The sequence below is a fragment of the Glycine max genome, chromosome 13 (assembly GCF_000004515.6).
Source record: "Glycine max cultivar Williams 82 chromosome 13, Glycine_max_v4.0, whole genome shotgun sequence".
Taxonomy (NCBI): Eukaryota; Viridiplantae; Streptophyta; class Magnoliopsida; order Fabales; family Fabaceae; genus Glycine; species Glycine max.
Window position 1 is genome coordinate 4,273,937 of NC_038249.2, and position 21,286 is coordinate 4,295,222.

At 33.2% G+C, this 21,286-nt stretch overlaps 1 protein-coding gene across 8 annotated transcripts; it reads left to right on the forward strand.

Annotated features, from left to right (window-relative positions):
- The first annotated feature begins 10,675 nt into the window (after window positions 1-10,675).
- Window positions 10,676-15,141, forward strand: LOC100817900 (N-acetyltransferase 9-like). Of its 8 annotated transcripts, none has more exons than XM_041007825.1 (7): window positions 10,676-10,921; window positions 11,006-11,077; window positions 11,514-11,601; window positions 12,395-12,527; window positions 12,994-13,032; window positions 13,791-13,892; window positions 13,979-14,910. In XM_041007825.1, the coding sequence occupies exons 1-6, from the start codon at window positions 10,735-10,737 to the stop codon at window positions 13,884-13,886; spliced, it is 615 nt and encodes a 204-aa protein (XP_040863759.1). In that variant the 5' UTR covers window positions 10,676-10,734; the 3' UTR covers window positions 13,887-13,892; window positions 13,979-14,910. The 8 variants fall into 8 exon arrangements, 5 of the variants coding, with proteins under 5 accessions (XP_040863759.1, XP_040863760.1, NP_001354236.1 ...); XM_041007826.1 differs by having other exon boundaries at window positions 13,806-13,892; XR_005887715.1 differs by having other exon boundaries at window positions 10,680-10,921; window positions 13,781-13,892; window positions 13,979-15,110.
- The last annotated feature ends 6,145 nt before the right edge of the window (window positions 15,142-21,286 follow it).

The following is a 21,286-nucleotide window of genomic DNA, read 5'->3' on the forward strand; positions in this document are numbered from 1 at the left end:
TTCAAATCCAAGAGGCATGTGAAGGATACATGGGTCTTATGTTGCCCAGTTGAAGGGTGCCAGTAGAAACTTAGAGCGTCTGAAAGAAAAAATCAAAAAGTTTGGGAAATTAGAATAATAGAAGGGCCTCACACATGCGTCATGCCAACCATTTCACAAGATCACAATAAGATGGATTTGAAACTTGTAGGCAAAAATATCCTTGCGATGGTTGAAGAAAACAAGCAACTAACCATTCCTACATTCATCGCGTTCATAAGACAAGAGTTCGGATACACCATCACATATCGTAAAGCATGACTAGCAAAACAATGGGCCCTCGAGCAGGTATACAATAATTGGGAAGAGTCATACAACATACTTCCCAAATACCTACAAGCTTTGCAACTTTTCATCCCTGGCACAATTGTCAGGATTCAAAGTATTCCTGCACTGGACGAGTCCAACCAACCAATCCCAAACAAGGTCGTATTCCATCGAATTTTTTGGTCATTTAAGGCATCCATAGATGTGTTTGCATTTTGTAAACCCATTGTGCAAATCGATGGATCAAGGCTATATGGAAGATACAAAGGGACACTGTTAGTTGCAGTTGCACAAGATGGCGCTAACAACATATTTCCATTGGCATTTTCCATTGTCGAGGGTGAGACAACATATGGGTGGCACTTTTTTTGCAAAACTTGAGAACACATGTGACACCACAACATGGTATATGCTTAATCTCTGACAGGCATGAGTCAATCAAAAGTGCATACAGATGACCTGACAAGGGGTGGACAGTAGACAACTCGTCACATGTGTTTTGTATTCGACACATAGGCCAAAACTACAAAAAAATAGTTCAAAAATGAGGATGAAAGAAAAAGCATCTTGAGAATGGGTAAGATATTTTGTTTATATTCAAATGCCCAATATTTAATTATTTAACATTAAACTAACATTCAAATCTTTTTTTTTTTTTGTAACTACAGGGTATGCCGACTCAACCACAGTTTTTTTGCCACTACAAGGAGTTACAAGAAGACAACCCGCACGGCACAACATGGCTTGATCAAATACCACAGGAGCAATGGACCTTGGCATGGGATGATGGAAAATGGTGGGAACACATGACCACTAATTTGGCAGAGTCACTCAACTCGGTGCTAAATTAATTTGAAATTTTCCAATGACAGCCTTGGTCAAAGCCACTTATGACAAGTTAAACAAATATTTTGTTGACCGTGGGATTCAGGTTGATGCAATGATCACCTCCGGACAAGTTTACACACTTATTGCAGCCAAATTCATCATTGAAGAAGAAACTAAGTCCAACACTCACTTTGTTCAATAGTTTGTCCGCCAAAGATTTCAATTTCAAAGTTGAGGAAAGAGTGAATACGAGAGAGAGGCGTCGAATGGGAAAATTAACTATTATGTTGGATCAAAGAACATGTGATTGTGGGAAACCTCAGAAGCCATACATGCCATGTGCACATGTCATTGCTTCATGTAAGCACTTCATTATAGATTACTTGCAATATGTTAGTCCAATGTACACATTAGATTATGTGTCAAGTGTTTACAAAGTACCGTTAGCAGGCATGCGTCATCATGATTACTGGCCACAAATTTTGAATTTTTTTAACACAAAAAAAACATGTTGAGAATTCGGGTTTGGGAGACCCAAATTCTCAACACAAATTTTGAATTTTTTTTAAAAACACAGTGTTAATTCAGGTCCCCCCCCCCAACCTAAATTTACACTGTGAATAGTAAAATTGTATATTAGGGTAAATAATGTAGGGGTATGTATATTTTGGGATTTTTTATGTATATTGAGGTAAAAATTTCAAACAAACAAGAATGAAGCATGAAGAAAGAAAAAAAGATGATGGATAGTTAATAGTTTCTCAAGTCTACCTATATATATGTTAGAAGTTTTCAAAAGCAATACTAGAGATCTTAGGGAATTATTCAAAAAAACCAAAGCTCATATATATATATATATATATATATGTTAACTGATTTCATGGATCTGAATTTATGTACAGTAACTATTTTCATTCATGTACAATACTCTTAATTTAAACAGTATGTGTTTGAACAGTATTCCTGGAAGTACAACAGTTTGATATTTTAGTTGAATGATACTGTAGCAATAAGTCCCGTAGATGATAAAGGGCAGTAAGGCTAAGGTGTATGGTTCAAATAAAATATTTAGACATAATATACTAGTGGTTATAAGAGTAATGTTCAAACTTCATTATTAAAAAAAGAGTTAAAATTTTTTATTTTTCTCAGATCCAAGAAATTTAGTAACATATAACCCTATGAAAGCATTTCTATGGAACCATATGACGACAAAGATACTAGAGGATGAATTAATCATGTCTTGTCTTTTACGCTCATTTTCCTGCATCTCCTTTAGATCTAATTCATCATCATCATTATCATCAAATAATTCTCCAAGAAACATCAATTTGCTCAATGAGCAAGAAAACCAAACCCACGAGGTCGCTCCTAAACACAATCTCTTCAATGAGGAGGTCTGATTCGAAGATATAAATCAAAATATGGATGACTGGAACATTCCAGAAATCCCCCAGGACACAATGTATGTTCCTGAGACAATTAAAGACAAACATAATTTTGATTATATAATCAAAACTGCAGAAAATAATATTCCTCTAGGACAAGATATAGGGGAAGAATTTCATTTACTTTCAAAAAATTCAATTTATGAACATAGTCGGAAATACAAATACCTACACATAGGATGTGTACAAGTAGCCATCAAGCCCTTAATTGATATGGGCATAGATGCAGCAGTCTTAATGTGCCTTAGAGACATTAGGCATAACAAATTTGAAGATTCCTTAATAGGAATGGTAGAAACAAGCCTATAGGACAAGGTCCAGTTTACTTCAATTGTTATCCAAACAAAACAGTGAGTTTAATGGACAGAAACATTCTTGACTCTCTGTTTTTAAATATCCACTTTCATGGCCTTGACATGAAAGAAGGATCAATTCTAGCAGCCTTAATCTATAGGATTTAGTACAAAGTCATGAATACTTGTGCGTCAAGAGTCCTTTTAAAACCACAAAGAGGAGAGACAACTTTGTTTATCACTGATATGACAAAGGCCAATGTTTCTCTCCCAAGAACGATAAAATGGGATGAGGTAACCCTTCCTAAAAAATGGGTCATGGATAAGGCCACACCGTCAGTTCCTCGACCCACTCCAACTATTGAACAAATCAAACAAGATAACTCCGGTAAAGTAGAGATAACCTTTAATAGGAGAAATTCATTCTCATCAAGGATAGAAGCCTCTAGGTCTGAATATGAGTCAGCAAGAAGGTCTTTCTCGGTGAGAACCCGCTTAATCCTAGTTGGATTAACCAGATCTGAGTCACACAACCAATTTCCTATCGTAAACCTCCAAGGTTTAGATACAACTTCTAATATACCTAGAACAACATACAAGAGGACAACCAAAAAGTCGATCCAGTTTCCATCATACTCCTCTATGCATGAACCTTATGATGTTATCTCATCAATGTCCTTTTCTTTGACTAGTTTCATGCTTATACCATCAAGGAAGATATAGATTACCCATGGAAGCAAGACATCGTAGGTGATCCAACAACCAATGTGATTACCAATTGGCAAACCAAAGATGGTGAGTTAATCCAATCGAAATTACCTCCCACAACACAATACCAACTACCAAAAGTCAAGGATAGTCATGATAAACCTGTCATAGCCACTCCATTTAAGACAAAAGATTCCAATGAAGAAGTAACTTCCAAAGACATTAAAAGCCTAATGGAACAGGCTAATTATACAAATAAATATCTACAAGTCTTAGGAGAGTCTATCAAAACCAAGACATTTCCTAAACATAAACCTCCTGAAGAATCTCCGACAAATATCCCCATAGAAAAAACTTTATTCAAACCTTTGAAAATTAGTGACAAAGCTAAACAAAAAATTAGGGAACTTAGGAAAAACATGTCCCTTATGGAAGGAGTAGGTGACAATAATAGTGAATTATTAAACAAGCTTGATAGTTTACTTAAAGTCATTACCGAAACACCCCAACCTTCAGAAGTGACTATCGAAAGGAATACTTGTATCTTTGAGAAGAGTTAATGAAACTTGATGGTTTGTCAAGAACTGAATATAGTCTGTGGTAAGAATGAATTAGTATAAAAATATCCTTGCGATATTTTTTTTAGATGCCTTAACTAATCATATGATTTAAAAATTATTGATTTGGTTTTCATAAAAGGTTTTGTTTTTTAAATAGACCAAATTCTATATCATTTGTCTTTACACTTTGTTTTGGGATACCATCTGATTAAGCAAACAAAGCTTTGTTTCCCAAAAGTATTTGTGAAAGTTTTTGAAAACATAATTCACCCTCTCATCATGTGATTTACATAAGGGATGGTAGTTTTCAATATGAATCTCAAGAACTTCAAGACAACAAAGATGTAACATATATGTTTTATGTCTTCATCTAATATATTTTCCAAGCTAGATATAATATCGATGGTTTGTCAAAAACTAGATGTAATCCATGATAAAAATGAACTAATGTAAAAACATCCTTCCAATTGATTTGGTTTTCCTTGGACCTATTGAACTATACGTTACATTGGTGAGATCCAATGATGAGATGTTAGCATTAACTAATCATCAAAGGGTGTTGCTAGGTGCACCCAACACTATTGCTGGTGCACCCAGCATTTTACATGAATGGGCAAAAATGCCCTTGCCTTAAATTTAAAAACAAATAATGTGCACCCACTGTTATGCTTCTTCTTCTTCTTCTTCGTTGCTGGTTTCCTTCGTCGCTCTCCACCATGCTTCTTCTTCTCCTCCTTTCGGTGCCATTGACGACCTGGATTTTGGTGTTGCTCTGTCGTTGAGGTAAGTTTCTTCTTTCTCCCCGTTAATGGCGTTTGCTTTCCTGGTTTTTGTTTGGTTACTGATGTAGGTTAGAGCATTTAGTTTATTGATACGGGCGTAGTTAATCCGTAATAGGAAGATTAGGAATAGGAATTAGGTTTCTTCATACGAATGTACTTCATCCGTATTTGTTACTGATTTCGTAATGTTCATACATATGAAGTTCATTCGTATGATTCATACGAATGAACTTCATCCGTATGAGTCATACGAATGAAGTACATTTGTATGAGTCATACGGATGAAGTACATCTGTATGACTCATATGGATGCACTTCATCCGTATGAAGGTTTTAATTTTTTTTTGGGAAATTTTTTTATTTGTTTTGAAAAATTGATTTGTATTTGTTTGTCTTGTATTAAAAATAGGTATGTTGTGTGTTTATTAAAAAAATATGTGTGACAATTTTGACAACGATGTATCATACATGCATAATTTATTTTAGTTGCACCAATTAATTTATTTCTTAACACAACAATTAAGTAATAATTAAGGATAAATGTATCACAACAATTTATATCACATAATGATTATAATTAAATAAACAAGTGCCACAGTCCATAAATAAATATACAAAATAAATAAAATATCCAAAATACATAAATATAAACCAAAAAAAGTTGTTAAATGTTTGACTTCAAAGTAAAAAAAGAATTATTAGTAATAATATTTAAGCCAGTGGGAAAACACGCATGCACACAATTCATGTATGACATTACAACAGCCACTGTTGCATGTTCAGTCTTCATTTAGGTCAACATAGTATCTTTTCAACATCATCAAGCTTTTGTACTGTTGCATTCTACTAATATATGGAGTTGGCCACTACTTTGCCTGAGGATGAGAATTCCTAGACCATAACAATGCTAGAGGTAGTAAAGGACAACGGTCTTTTAAATAAATCTGTTGTACATACACAAACAATATTAAGTCAAATGAACACAAATGATTGCATAAATTTAAAAATAAGACTACATATCTTCAATGTACCTGAACAAAATGATTGTCAAAGATGTGACCAATACATATTATGCAATGCACAAAAGAATCTGTTGGTGGTTGATTTCTAAGAGGAAAAAATGTCATGCTTTGTTGTCGGAACAACGATACAAGGATTACATTATACCTTGATGCAATGACATATCCCATCTCTGCTATATCCATCCACAGTAACCTAAATCAAACAAATATACACATCAAAGTTATTTAAAGTTACTTCTTAAAAACTAAAACCTAAATAACATACCTTCGATAACCCATCAACAAGTAGGGACCTCCTTAATTCCTTGAATCTGTCTGTGCCACCGAAGAGGTTGATATAGTCATCCGACCATTTGGCAAGTTCTTTAAGCAAATGGTTTCGCACCAACGACCAAGAATCTTCACCCATACCTAATAAAGCGGCAATCAACCGATATCCACAGTTACCATCAGCTTTCACATCCACAATGTTGTCAATGAAATCCTATATAAATGGCCCAAATTGATCCAACATCGGGATGATCCTTCTTGGATTCGGCTGGTCAGAAGATGATGCACTATGCTTCATTGAAGAGTTTCTATTTTGCAAAGAATGAAAAGCATCAACATACTCCCAGTAAGACGGATTACGCTTTGTTGATCTTTGGTTTCTGTTCATCAGTTTCTACGGTGCACCTTTAGTGTTGACCTTTGACGGAGGAGGACACATAGAGTTTTGATCAGGGTATGCAATTTCTCGAAATTTACTCTTGAGAGTTACTTTACCACAAACATCAAGTTCCTCAAATCTTTTAGATATGGTTTCCATCTCTTCCTTTATGGTCACTTGAGGCTCAGATAACCCTTGGTCTGAAAAACTAAGTCTCCTCCAAAACATATGGATTGAATCTAGTAGGATGCTACCAAGAACATACTTAGATAGCTCACATGCACAAGGAAGACCGTGTGTGGTTCTCATGACACAACCACAAGAAGAAGGATTCTTGCCAGCATAATGTACACACTCAAACTCAGTAGCAATCTGATTTAAAGCATACCTTGCGATCATTCCAAGAAGCCTCTTGTATAAGGTTTTTTTTTAAAAAACATGTCCAACCACATGTGTACTTGTTTCAAAGGATGCTTTAATTTTAGTGTGTTGTAGTGTGATCATATTGTTCATGGCATCCCAAACACTACACAGGTCTCCAAGACTATTATGTAATACTTTTTTTAAAGCCCAAATGAGCAGATTCAACCCTACATTTCAACACAAAAAACAATAAATAATAAACATATACAATAATTAAATTCGATGAATTCATTAACCTTACTAGAAAAAGTTAAACATTTTAATACATGTTTGTTGTTGTGTTGCCTAAGTGCATCACCTTATTCGTCCAGGTTGTAACAAATTTTTCCTTGTGGGGGATTATCCATGTTTTGATAACATAGTCAACAAACATTGGCCAAGGTGAACAAACAATTTCAAACTTCTTAAGGCATTCATGGAACTGCTGTTCGGAAGGACAATCAACCAGACTTCTTCAAGCATCCATGACATACTCCCAAGCATTTTTTGACCAATTAGGGATTTACATTTGTCCTTGATTATTATTGATGTGAAACCTGCACAAGTTTGTACACTCAGGGAACATAGTTTTCACTACATTCATCAATGTCTCTGTCATTCACAATAACTACAGGGAGGCCATCACGTCTTAAAATAGACCTCGAAACCGTTCTAAAGCCCATACCACATTATTAACATGTTCACCCTCCAGATATGCAAACCCAGCAGAGAATGTCATCCTCGTTGGTGTCACCCCAACAAAGTCAAGTGGTTGGAGTCTGTTCTTGTTTGTTTTGTAGGTATTATATATCAAAAACACCAAATGACATGCATTGCATAACTTCACTGCATCAAGGTGACACCAAAATATATCACGTACCACGTCTTCATCCTTTAATCTATGCCAATGAATATATTGATCCCGTTCAAGAAGCTTCATTAGATGTTGCATTTCAGTATCACTTCCTCTAATGGAAGAACGGTATGCACTTCTTGCATTGTATATTTGTTTAATTGTTGTACAACTATTGGCATTGTGCTCCTTCAACGCTAGCAGAATGTTTCTTGGTTTCACCATTGACTTGGTCATATTAGCAATAATTGTCTTCTCATCCTTAATCAATCGCTCAGCGTATGAATGTCCAACTAATGACTTGGCCAATTCATGATTATGAATCCCACAAATCAACTTCACCATCCAACATTGCCCTCCAATCACTGGTTTCCCACGAAGCTTGAAGGGACACTCACATTTTTTACTCCCAGTATCTCTTCTAACAAATTCTTTCTTCCTACACCTATACTGACCGCTCCTTTCACAACCAATTAACACAAATGAACTCCTTCCTCCACTACCAGTCTGTGTGTCAGACCTTATAATGACTGCAACAAATCTATTTTCATGAGCAACTGATCGAGCCCACTGCAAAACATCATCTCGGGTATCAAACACCTACAACGTAACCCAAACAATTTTAGTTTTCTACAACACATTCATTTTATCAAATCACTCACAATAACGAACATTATTACCTAAGAAGTATTAAACGCATCCGAACAATCAACATGTGGTTCGTTCACACCACATTTTTGTTCATTTTGATCATCCATATCAACTTCTTCTGACATTATATTGTCATACATCCATCGACCTTCGTCCATCTTAAAAACAAATAAATTTTTTTGTCATCATACACAAGTCTACATACTCTTTTAGTGCACACCATATTATACAAACTAAAATTCATAGTGACATATATCAATAAACAAAAATCCTATATTAGCCCCTATACTTTATATTTTAATTCCATTTTAGTCCTTACCATCAAAATTTGATAAATATTATCAAAATAAATTAACTACATATATATTACCAAGTAATACAAAAAAATTATAATTTATAACTAATTTGTCGCTAAATAATTAAATTATATACTTATACTATATATAATTTGTAATAACTAAATAATTCATAATTTGCAAAAAAAATTACACTATAAGGACTAAAAAACACTATCAAACTATAGGGAACAAATCATTAATTTAACATATTAATAATTAAAATAATCAAAACTTTAAGGTATTTAAAAAAAAAACTAAATAACCCATACAGACGAAGTTCATTCATATAAAGCATATGGATGAAATTCATCCGTATGGTTTATACGAATGAAGTACATCCGTAAGTACAACTAAAGCATATGGATGTAGTTCATCCGTATAAATCATACGGATGTAGTTCATCCGTATAAATCATACGGATGAACTACATCCGTATACTTTCCTTCGTACTTATGGATCTACTTCATCCGTATACATCTTATGAATGAACTTCATCCGTATGTGAAAAAAAATAAATCTACTCGAACACCAGTTAGCCAGAAAAATCATATAAATGTGTACCTAAGACAAAATCGAACCAATAACTGCAACAATCACCAATCGGTAACACTTTCACCTTCACCGAACCGCTACCTCTCTCAACAATGGAAAATCAACACAAAATAAAAAAAGCGTAAAAAAAACAACACAAACACCAACTTAAAAAGGAAAACAAGTAGGGGGATTTTCGGGATTAAGGAAATATGTTGGGTGCACCTAGCAACACCCATCATCAAACAACTCTAAAGGCCCATCCATGGCTTCCTTGTGTCAACCAAGATCCATTGACCAAATCATGGCAAACTTACGTCAATGACAAGAGTCTATCACTAGTTTGACTCAACAATGACAAAAATTAAACATAACTTTGCCGCATGTGTTTGTTTTTTGTGATTGTCACTAGTTGTTTCACTACATCCATCTTCTTTGTATTGTTTTATTTTATGTTATATTATACTTATTTTCCAGTTGCATTTATAATGCCATTTTATTTTCAAAATGCATGTTTGCTTTTTTTCTTTTAAAAAGATAGACATTCCGTTTTTTATATATTGTTCCAATGCAACACTAAAATGCATTTTCGTTTTGTAACAAAACCATTACATAAAATAGAAACACATTTATGTTTTGTATTGAAACACATTTCAAAAATGTATTTTAGTTTTTTTTTTTTATTAAGAGTTTAGGTGAGTTATATAAAATAGAAACACATTTATGTTTTCAGATAACAAAACAAAATTCCATTTTGGTTTGGTCTATTATTCAACTAAAATATGTATCATCAAACACGTGAGATATGTGATTATTTCATTTTTACATATGTCTCATATTTGAGTTATAAAATATGTAATTGTATTTAATATTTAAAAGAAAAATTTTATTGCTTATAATGATCCTATTTAGTTCAAACATAGGTATTTCGAGAATAATATGATGATTTTTTTTTCAGGAAATCCCCAACGAACAAAAGGTACCTTTTTCCTTTTTTATTGAAGATATCAAAACCACCACCTATATTCCAAAAAATAATCGACCCAAAATAAAAACTAATAAAGAGACCCACAATTCCATAAAAAGTCATCGTGGCCCCTTGTGGAATAAATGAAAAATAAACCAAGTTCGGAATAAAAGAAAAATCACTAATTTTCTCATAAATAAAGAACAAATACATACCAAGATAAGTGGAAATTGCAATGTGGTCTAAAGCATTTTCATGATGAATTAAAGTAAAAAAAAAAGTGCTAATAGGAAAAAAAGAAGTGTCAATAACAAAGCTCTCTACATAACGGAAGGGGACAGGGGAGTGGGGTTTGATTGCTTTTGTTTGTGTGAGGCAATTACAGAGTGAGAATCGATGGGGGAGAAAGGGTGTGTGAGCTTAGAAGGAAAGAAGGTGATATTGGTCCCTTACATGGAGGCCCACGTGCCCAAATATCACGAATGGATGAAGGACCCTTCTCTCCTTCAAGCCACTGGCTCAGAGCCTCTCACCCTCCAACAGGAGTACACCATGCAACTCTCCTGGTCCCAAGACCCTAACAGTTCTGTTTTCTCTCCAACTCAAACTCTATCTATTTATTGCAACACAACGATTATGATTTATGGGCGAAGTGTTTTTTTTGCAGAAGAGACCTTTATTGTATTGGACAAGGACTTGGTTGTTGGCGATTTCTCTCACGGGGAACCCCACCCTGAAGGTCACTGCCTTTTTCTATTATTATTATTATTATTATTTGGTTCAATGGCTGTTTGATTTGGGGTAATGAAATGATGTTTCTCAAATTCCAACTCCATGCTTCATAATTATTTCATGCGGTATATATTTATGGGGAAGAGATGTTTGGAAGTCCCACCTGCCTCAATTTTCGGGGTAGTTTATATATATATATATATATACACTTCACTTAACGTCAATTGATTTTGAGATGAAATCTAACAAGAGGTAGAATTGTTTCTGATCATTTAACTCACTCTGATCCTTGAACTTCCTTGATGTTTAGTTAAGATAGGCAACTATTTATTTAGGTAGTTGGTCTATGGCTATGCTTATGTGAGCTATTTTTATGACTTGTGACTTCAAATAATACGGTAAGATTGGATGGAGACTAATATAGTAATATATGCTATTTGCAGCCATGGTTGGAGATGTAAATATTTTCATGAATGATTTGGATGATCCTCACGTGGCAGAGATTGAAATAATGATAGCTGAACCAAAGAGGTACCTAATTTGACTTTCATTTCTTGAACTAGTTAGTGAATTATTTGGGTATTGCCATTATCATAATTGGTTTACCTGTTGTTTCTCAGTCCTCATTGTTGCCTGTGTTTCATACATCATTCATCTTATAGAACGAATTTCCTTCATTTGTTTGACAAAAAGAAAATGCAGTGGATGAGGGTGCAGATGTACAGGTGTTGGGGAGAGACTAAGAAATTAAAACCAGAGCTAATTGAAATAAGTTGAGATTGTATAGAAGCGCTATCTATGTATAATCCTTGGTCAATGATGGCTTAATAGTTTACCTAAACCAAATCAGTGGTGGCAAGAATAGGAGAATATAGAAGATAATTACTTGAATATCACCTTCCTAAATCAGGTAGGGTATATCATTTAGTTTACATCTGAAGAAAACTTGAATTTATTCTTAATTAATTGTAAGCTTTCGTCTCCTATTCTTGCTTATGTCTATCTTTTTTTACTGGTGAAATCAGGTGTTTCCGTTGTAATTTTGAATGATACTTCTATTCAATCATTTACCCTGTGATGAGAAGAGTATATAAAACATTCCAGACCATGAACATACTTTTTGATGTTTATATTGTTTTTAGTTCCCTACTCTGGAATCTATGCTCCAACTTTTTATTCTCCTGATTATGCAAGTGCAAGAGATAAAAACCGTTCCTCTGTCTGCATCTAAGAGCCTTAGGTTTTAAGTTGATTTATTCTTTGACAGCAAGTATTAAATCTCTTCATTCTAACTTCTTTATCAACTTTCTCTTTGCTATCATAGCCGTAGGAAAGGACTTGCGAAGGAGTCTGTTCTGATGATGATGACCTTTGCAATTGAGAAGTTAGGAATTAATATCTTTCGGGTTAAAATTGGGGAATCAAATGGAGCATCCCTCGACCTGTTCCAAAAATTGGTTTGTTGCTGTTCTTTTTTTTTTTATCTTTTCTTTTGTATTAAAGGAATGATGTTTCCTACCACTGTACATTTAACTTATTGAGTTGTTGTCAGACAGTGATGGTTTTGGTTGACAGAATTTACAGTATGGCTCAACATATGCATTATATTTAAATCATCTTGTTAAAGATACTGAGATACCATTCCTCACATATATCACCTCCCTCCCCATTCATTTCAAAAGTTTTGATCTAAAATCATTGTATACATCACATTATTGTATGTCATTGACTCATTGGTAAAGAAAAATGTATTCTTGCCTTCATACATTTTTATGAAACATTTTGTTATGCAAACATTAATTTTACAAATATGATCATTCTATAGATTGATTTCATGTACTTCAATGTTAAGAATCATCTCTCTCTCTCTTCCAAGGGTTGTCAAGTTCTCTAAGTTTGACTCAGCTCATGGATTTGGTGTAGGGGTTTGTGCAAACTTCATATAGCAGCATCTTCAAGGAGGTGAGCGCATTTAAATTTCAATGGATCCCCTAACTGTTAGGCTAAAGTACGTATGCTTTGTTCTCATATAGTTGGAAGTGCAAATTATAATTTTAGTTGAGATAAGGAATCTAACTTTCCTTTTCTCAAATCAATGCCAGTATCAATTATTCTGGCTAAAATACATATCCTTTGTGCTTGGTACAAGCTAATTGATTATTGTAAATAAATCTCAGGAATGTAAGTTTCCATCAAATCAATCCTATTCTCAATTAGACTTATAGTAATTGTCATTTTTTTGAGTTCTTCATAATCTTTTGTTCTCTGTCAAAATAAGTGTGGTACTTCAAGTCCTGCTGATTTCACAAACAATTATATGCAAATATTTTTCTGTCCTATTAAATGTACTTTTGGATTTTTGTTGTTTATAAATGATTGAATTCAGTTATGATAGAACTTGGGGGTAGTTAAAGAAAGTTTTGAGTAAGAGTAACAAGGTATTGCTTATGTTTACAAATTTGTTTTAACCTATATGAAGCATAGACGCTGTTAAACTCCAGAGTTTGAACACAGACAGGACAATATTCTATTAAATACTCCAGAGTACAGCAACACATTTCACGGGCCTAAGCCTAACCCCTAACTAGAGTTTCCTCTCAAACAATCAAAAAGAAAACCATACGTAGAAATAAAACACACAAATTGCCATTCTAGATACAACTTGTTCTTATATAACTGCCATCTGTCACACTTTCCCCCCTTCTAACAGACTTTCTAAGGCCATGAGCCTTCAGTCTCAACAGACTCAATCCCATCATGTTGGACTAGCCTATCAATGCTCCCTGGTGCAGAAACTGCCTTGTCCTCAAGGCTAAAATGAGGTAATTGTCCTTTGATAAACATCTGCATCTTCCTACTAGATTAAGTGACTTTTGAGAAGTTCATTTCATAGGAATTTGGTAAATAGGTTGGTCATTTGTGGTTATGACTCTGGAATTAAGAATTCCTTCTGGTTCAAAGGCTGGTCAGGTCACTTCAATCTGGTAAGGTTGGATGAACACTATGCTGTCCCATAGCTCTCTTTAATAGAAGCACATGGAAAATAGGATGAATTCTCACCCCTGACGTTTGTAACTTGTAATGATACTGCACCCACCTTGTACAACAAATGATCTAAATTCATAATCAATGTTTGTATGATCACTTTCTTCCTATGATAATGGGTATGGTAAAAAGTATTAAGAGACATTTCACAATCTAATACTTTGAAAAAAGAATCCGGAAACAAGATGAATTATATCTTTTAAGATATATACACCTTCGCAAAATATGTTTCTATGTTCTACGTTTTTATTTAATTGAAATTACATTGCAAAAAATACTAAGCATGATTTTTTAATATTTTGCGTGATATTTTAAGTCACTTTTTCTGAATGCTTTAAAAAATGAATATTTTTTATGATACTGATGCCCTTAAAGTGTTTATCCCTATAGAGATGTCAGCTCAAGTGAGAAATATCTGATGCATTGTACAACTGTTAGGCAGGTGTTGGTGTTGGAATATATAGCCAACATTGTTCAACCAAGAGTGTCTATGCTTCATAGATTATAACCATTATTTAGAACGCCATATTAATGAAAACCTTTAGCTCATGTATATTCTATAAGCTGTTTATTAGAAAGTTCTTTATTTTATGTTCATTTAAAGGAAATGAAAAGATTTCACTTTTATGTTACTGATCATGTTATTGAGCCAGTAACAGCTCAGGAGCTGCCTTCTTTCTCTTCTCTAGACTGTTTAATAATGCTTAGTTCTTAATTTTACAGGTCACCTTGGAGTTGCAAATAACACAGCCCAAGAAAGAGGCGATGCTTGGTTTAATTGGTACTGTAATCAAACATACCTAAACCTAGCAATATCTCACTTCGAGTTATTTAGTGGTAATAGAATGATCTTATCTGTTTTTATTCCTTGTTTTTATGACGTGCGGCTAAAAGCTGGCCTAATTATACAAAATTCTGACATCATTCATCTAACTATTATTATCTCTTCTAAGTGTAATAATTTGAAATTAAAAGTAATAGATCTGTATTTGTAATACCTTTTTTGCTATGATCCTATTTCCTCTATCCATATTGATGAGATGAATTATAAACGAAATAAATTATGAAATAAGAGGTTGTGTTGTGTAAACAAGAGGAACGGTGGAAATTGTTTCGGGCACCCAACAAAAATGTTTGTGCACTTGGTATTTTAAGTGAAGTGGTGAAATTGTCTTTTACTTAAAATTTTAAAAGCTCTCCCTCTCCCTACCCCCGTGTGCTGCTCTACTTCCTTCTTTGTTTTTCGTTTCTTCTTGCCGCACCGTCCTCGTTCATGTCTCCGTTTGTGCTTTGCTGTCATTTCCCGTCATGGCTGTCGCCTTCGTTGTGAGTTCCTATGACTGTATTTTCCACTATTTGTTTGAAAATGGGATTGCATAGCCATTTAACGGCGGATTGAGAGTCCGTATAATGCATTTGGCAATCTGCAATTAGTATAATCCATGTTGATTGCTAATTTATATGCATTATACGGAAAATAATAATTGAATAAATTTTTATTATATAAAAATAAATTAATGTTTTTGAGTTATTTTATAATTTTATAAATAAATATTGTTGTATATTATTAATATGTATTTATTTAATTCATTATATTTGTTTTTTGACATTGGTTTTTAATAATTAATTTATTCAATAAATAATTAATTTATGAATTTTTTTATTTAAAAATGAATGTATAAATATTATTTTTATTTATTTATTTATTTATTTATTAAAATATAATTAATTTAATTATATTTGATATTTAAAATATTTTTTATAAAGCAAAAATTCCAATTTTTTGAGTATAGACTGTACAATTTAGTTAACCAAGAAAAGGTAACATTGTATATGACAAAAAGAAAATTATTGATATTGTTGTATAAATATTATTACACTAATAGTATTAAATATTTATATAAATAGTGTTTGGAAGTATAAAATAAGTTTTTGTTTCATTTTTTTATAAATATTTAAAAGTATTAAAATACTATTTTGTAAAAAAAATGAAATAGTCATTTATTAGAAATAAAAAAACAAAAATCTATTTAGATTTTTATCATATATTTTAGTTTACTAGAATTAGTAATGTGAAATCTATAAATTTTAAAAAATAATTTCTATATTGATTTTTGAATATATAAAAGTATTAAAAAAGTTATTTGAAAAATAATAAAATATTTATTTAGGAATTATTAAACAGTAATTTATTAAATATTTTAAATAAAATTTTTTTATTAGTCAATTTGTTAGTTTTTGAAACTCAACTATTATTTGAATGATTACATCAATTGTTATTATTGTTTAAATTTATAAATTATGGTTAGAATTAAAGGATTGTGTCGGACTTTAGGCAAGGTTATATGAAGAGCATTAGGGAATCAAGTTAGTGGCGATGCCGAAGAAGTCCTTCAGCGTCAAAGGCCGATAGCATCTGCACATTGACAACGGGCAATTGCTTTTATTGTTGAGGATGTGCATGTGGATCATCTAGCTGACAAAGGTTCATGAGTTGCCTCGGGAGCTAGTTACTGATGATGTATGTGCTGATACGCAGGGCTTTTCAGGCGGGTTTCACGATACATTAGTTTTGACGAATTATGATTATCATGTGACATCCACAATATGGGTAGGAGAGGTACTTATTACTTGAATTATATAATATTCGAATAACTATTTTCATTTAACTTGAAGTAATTAATTTTATTTTTTTCAAAAACGTCCTGAGTTGAAGTTGGCCTCATGGGAGGAAGGTATGAAAATTTGGAAGGCTTGCACCAGAGATTGAAGTCATAGTGGCTGCCACATGATTAAGTCTTCTGATTGCATGTTCCTTGGACACAAGTGACAAGGGACTTACATATGCTTTTGCGGAGAGGTGACACAAGGAAACTAGTAGTTTCCATCTTCCAGTAGGAGATGTCACTATCACCCTCGATGGTGTCGCATCATTGTTACATCTGTCCATTACAGGCGCCTTTCATACATTTGATGCTCTTGATGTAGACCAAGTCGTGGACTTGATAGTTGAGTTGCTTGAAGTCAGTACAAAAGAAGCAAAAGAGGAGACATTGCAAACAAGAGGGGCATATGTTCGGTTAGCCTGACTGCGAGATATTTATTGTAGCAAATGTGACGTAGGACTGTGGATCGTAGCAGCTCGAGCATATTTGTTGCATTCAGTAGGTTGCACACTATTTGCTAACAAGAGTGTCACACACATGCATGTGGTATTCTTAGACGCATTTCGTGACCTCTGCTAATCTGGAAGGTATTCATGGGGAACAGTTGCACTAGTCCATATGTATGACAATTTGAATGGTGCATCAAAGAATTCCGCCAGGCAACTTGCAGGATATATCATACTGTTACAGATAATTATAATTTCGTTTAACTTAATTATTAATTTTATAGTTTATATTTACTATTGATTAGATTTTTTTGTTTTTTTTTTAAATATATGCAGTGTTGGATCTACGAGCATTTTCCTACTATTGCTTCATGTGTTGCTGATGAAGACTATGATGAGAGGAAACCACATGCTTGTCGATGGAAGTTTGGGAAGGCATTACTGGTGTCGACGTATCGTAAGCGCTTAGATAGATTGACGTCAGATGTTGTCTGCTAGATTCCTTATGGTGACCACCATTCATTCAGAGAATTTGAGCTCATCTCGTTATTTTTCAGACAAATAAGATGGGGTTCATGTATTGTGATACACCGACCAGAGAGGGTAATGCGATAGTTTGGTGATGTGCAGACCATTCCTCCACACCCTGTTGCTCCATCTTTATCTATAGAGGAGATTGACGATAAATAGATTCAATTTTTTGAATACCTTGCACTGGTGGGACAGGTTTGTATTGCTCATTAACAGTGTGCAGTAGACTACATAGCGTGGTTCTATATGATATCTCACCCCTTCATGAGTCCGACACAGCCTGGGGATCCTTCTAGACATCCCCTCGTGGTGCACGATGACACATTTATTGTAGTAGATCCTCCTCAGCAACCCGTCAACGCAGCAGTTATGCCAAAACCACCTAAACCTATACTTGCACTTGCCGATGTAGACATGCCTCGACATGCAGTGGTATAATATAATTTGAATTTATTGTTACTTATTTTATGAGTCTTGCATTCAATAATTACTTTTTACCTTGTTGTCAATGTGGTAGGACGCTTGCCAACGGATAGCAAAAAGGTTGGAACACTTAATCAACATGAGGATGGTTACTTCCGGAACTAAAGCATACACTCTGATTGAGGAGTGCCTAAGAATCGCCAGGGATGTCACTGAGTAACAAAATGTTTATGTTCGACCGAGACGAAGGTGGCATATATCGAACACATGAAGATTCTTGGGATTGATTAAGTTGTATAGGAAATATGTACGCAATATGACTGAACAATGTTTTAATATTTGCTATTACTTGACAAACAAGTATGTTATGGCTAAGGTTTTAATTTGTGTTTATGTAGTATGTGAATATTAAGTTCTTGACCTAACTAGAATATGCTAAACCTTAATTCATAAAATAAGTAAACACTAAACCATAAATCCATAAACCCTAACCCCAAAAATAAGTAAGCCTTAAACCCAATGCTAACAAAACCCTAATTCCTATAATGGGAAAACCTATAACACTCAATCCTCATTTAAATAGCATGCATAAACCCTAATCACCTAAAATCTAAACCATAAACTAACTAACCCCTAAACCTTAAAATAAGTAAAACATACACCTTAAACCTTAGACCCTAGACCATCGACCCTACCATAAACACTACTAACTAAAGTGTTTGTGGCCCCCACTCTCTCTTCGTACAATAGCAACCTCGTGTCAAGTGCCAAAGCTATTAGACAACAACTAATTGGGATCTCTCAACGGGTCAAAACTCTGAAGTCTATATAAAGCTTGAAGGTGTTCGTGTTAAAAAAGTTGAATCACAAGAGAATATTCTGAGACAAAACAAACAAGTCCTGTAAAGCTGTTAGTCCATTGGACGAAAGAAACTTGATCGAATTGAGTGAATCTTAGGTTTGCTAAGTTAGCGAGTTTCATTGTATTTGAGCTTATTGTGTAAACACTCCTTGAGTGATTAGAATACTTTTTCTATCAAACACATATTGTCTGTGAAAGCTAGGAGTGACTTAGTGACAAAGAATACTCGAGTATTAATCTCAGGGGGAGATTAAATGAAGTGCCAGGAGTGGCCTAGAAAGTACTCGTTTAGTCAGAAGTGACATAGAAAATACTTGATTGTAATCAAAGATTTGATCAGTGGGATCCTTCACGTTTTGAAGGAGAAGTGGATGTAGCCTAAGAATTGGGATAAACCAATATAAAACCATTGTGTTTTCATTACTGTTTCTATATAACTTGTTCTTCTCTTTAAGTCACTTCTACATTATCATTTCCAAGTTTTGTGGACTAATTTTCTAAGTACAAAGTTAGGTTAGACACTTTGGGCGAAACCCTTCGTCCATTGATATTTGTTTGAGAAAAGTTTTTAATAATTTCTGAAAGACTAAGTTTTTATCCTTCATACTATTTAACCCTATCTGCCTTCTAGTGTGTTTCAGGTACTTCATGTCACACCTTTTATTACAATAAAAACTCATAATAAAAAATATTTTAAAACATCCACAAAATAAGAATTTAAAAATTTTCAATGATTTTAAATACTTCAAATATAATAAATAATGAGTTCTTACATAAGTAAACAACTTCATTCCCAAATATGAGCATCTAGAATTACTAACCAAACTAAAACAAGTTTAACTAATAGTGAGCTAAGTCTTCAATTTTCCTTGGTTTCAAAAGCTTCTTCCTCCAACTTTGAAAACAAAACTTTTAATGAGATAATAATCCACTGAATAAAACAAGTTTTAAAAGAGTTTGCAAAAAATATTGTTCAAAGTCGATGCGATAATTGGAAAAATCCAACCATGGTATCCATAAAATTAAATTAAAAATAATATATACGTGCTTATAAAACAATCACAAATTATTCATACAACGAAATAACACTCTAGTGAATAAACACCAACACTTCACCGCATTCAATTATTGAAGGATTAAATTTAGTCCCTCATCTTTTTTAGATTCCAAGTTTTAGTCTCTCAATTTTTTCGACAACTTTTAGTCCCCCATTATTTTTTTTGTAAGCGGTTTTAGTTCCTCTAATTTTCCCCCATTTTTAGTCTCTTGTTTGTTTTTATTGCACAAAATTATATTAAAATTTTAGGATGTTACAATTTCACCTAGAGCCGGATAAATCATTATAATCATTTTAATTCAAATAAATTCTTATAATAATATTTTTATACTAAAACTATTAACAATAATTATATTATAATTTTAGGAAGTTATAGATTCCCCTAGAGTTGGATATATATATCATCATAATCACAATCATTTTAACTCAAATAAATTCTTATACTAATAATTTTTATACTAAAACTAATAACAATAATCATATTAAAATTTTAGGATATTATAGGTTCACCTAGAGCTGGATATATCATCACAATCATTTTAATTTACATAAATTCTTATACTAATAATTTTTATATTAAAACTAATAACTAATTATATTAAATTGTTATAGGTTCACTTAGAGCTAGATATATGAATTTAAGGCATACAAACGACGACGTGTTCATGCAAACTTTGAATCTTTAAATATGGACCTTTTAACTTGGTCCCAATAACACACCAGTTAAATAGGTTTGACCTGTAAGCTAACCGACTTGTCTTGAACAGTTTAGTTTTACCTTAAATATTAAATATTAATTGTTGAAGGAGAGGTAGGGTTTACTAGTAGTAGTACTCTTTTAGAATGTATCCCCCACTTAGTATTTTTTTAGTTAATGTGTTAAATATTACTTTTAGAACACTAAAATAATATTATATTTACTTAACTTTTTAGTATCATATACATTAAATATTAATATTAATTATTTTATTTCTTTCTTTTAAATAATTTACATAAAAAATGTTGAGCTAACAATAACAAAACTTTTAAGCGCACAAATATATCTGTTTCCCACCAATTCAGAATTCAGATCGCATGTGTCTAAACTGAAAGTCCCAATTTTCCCTCCACAATTTAAATCTCCCTCTAAACCAAATCAAATCAAAGCCACGCTCCTAATCTCAAAATCCCTCCATAAATATTGAAT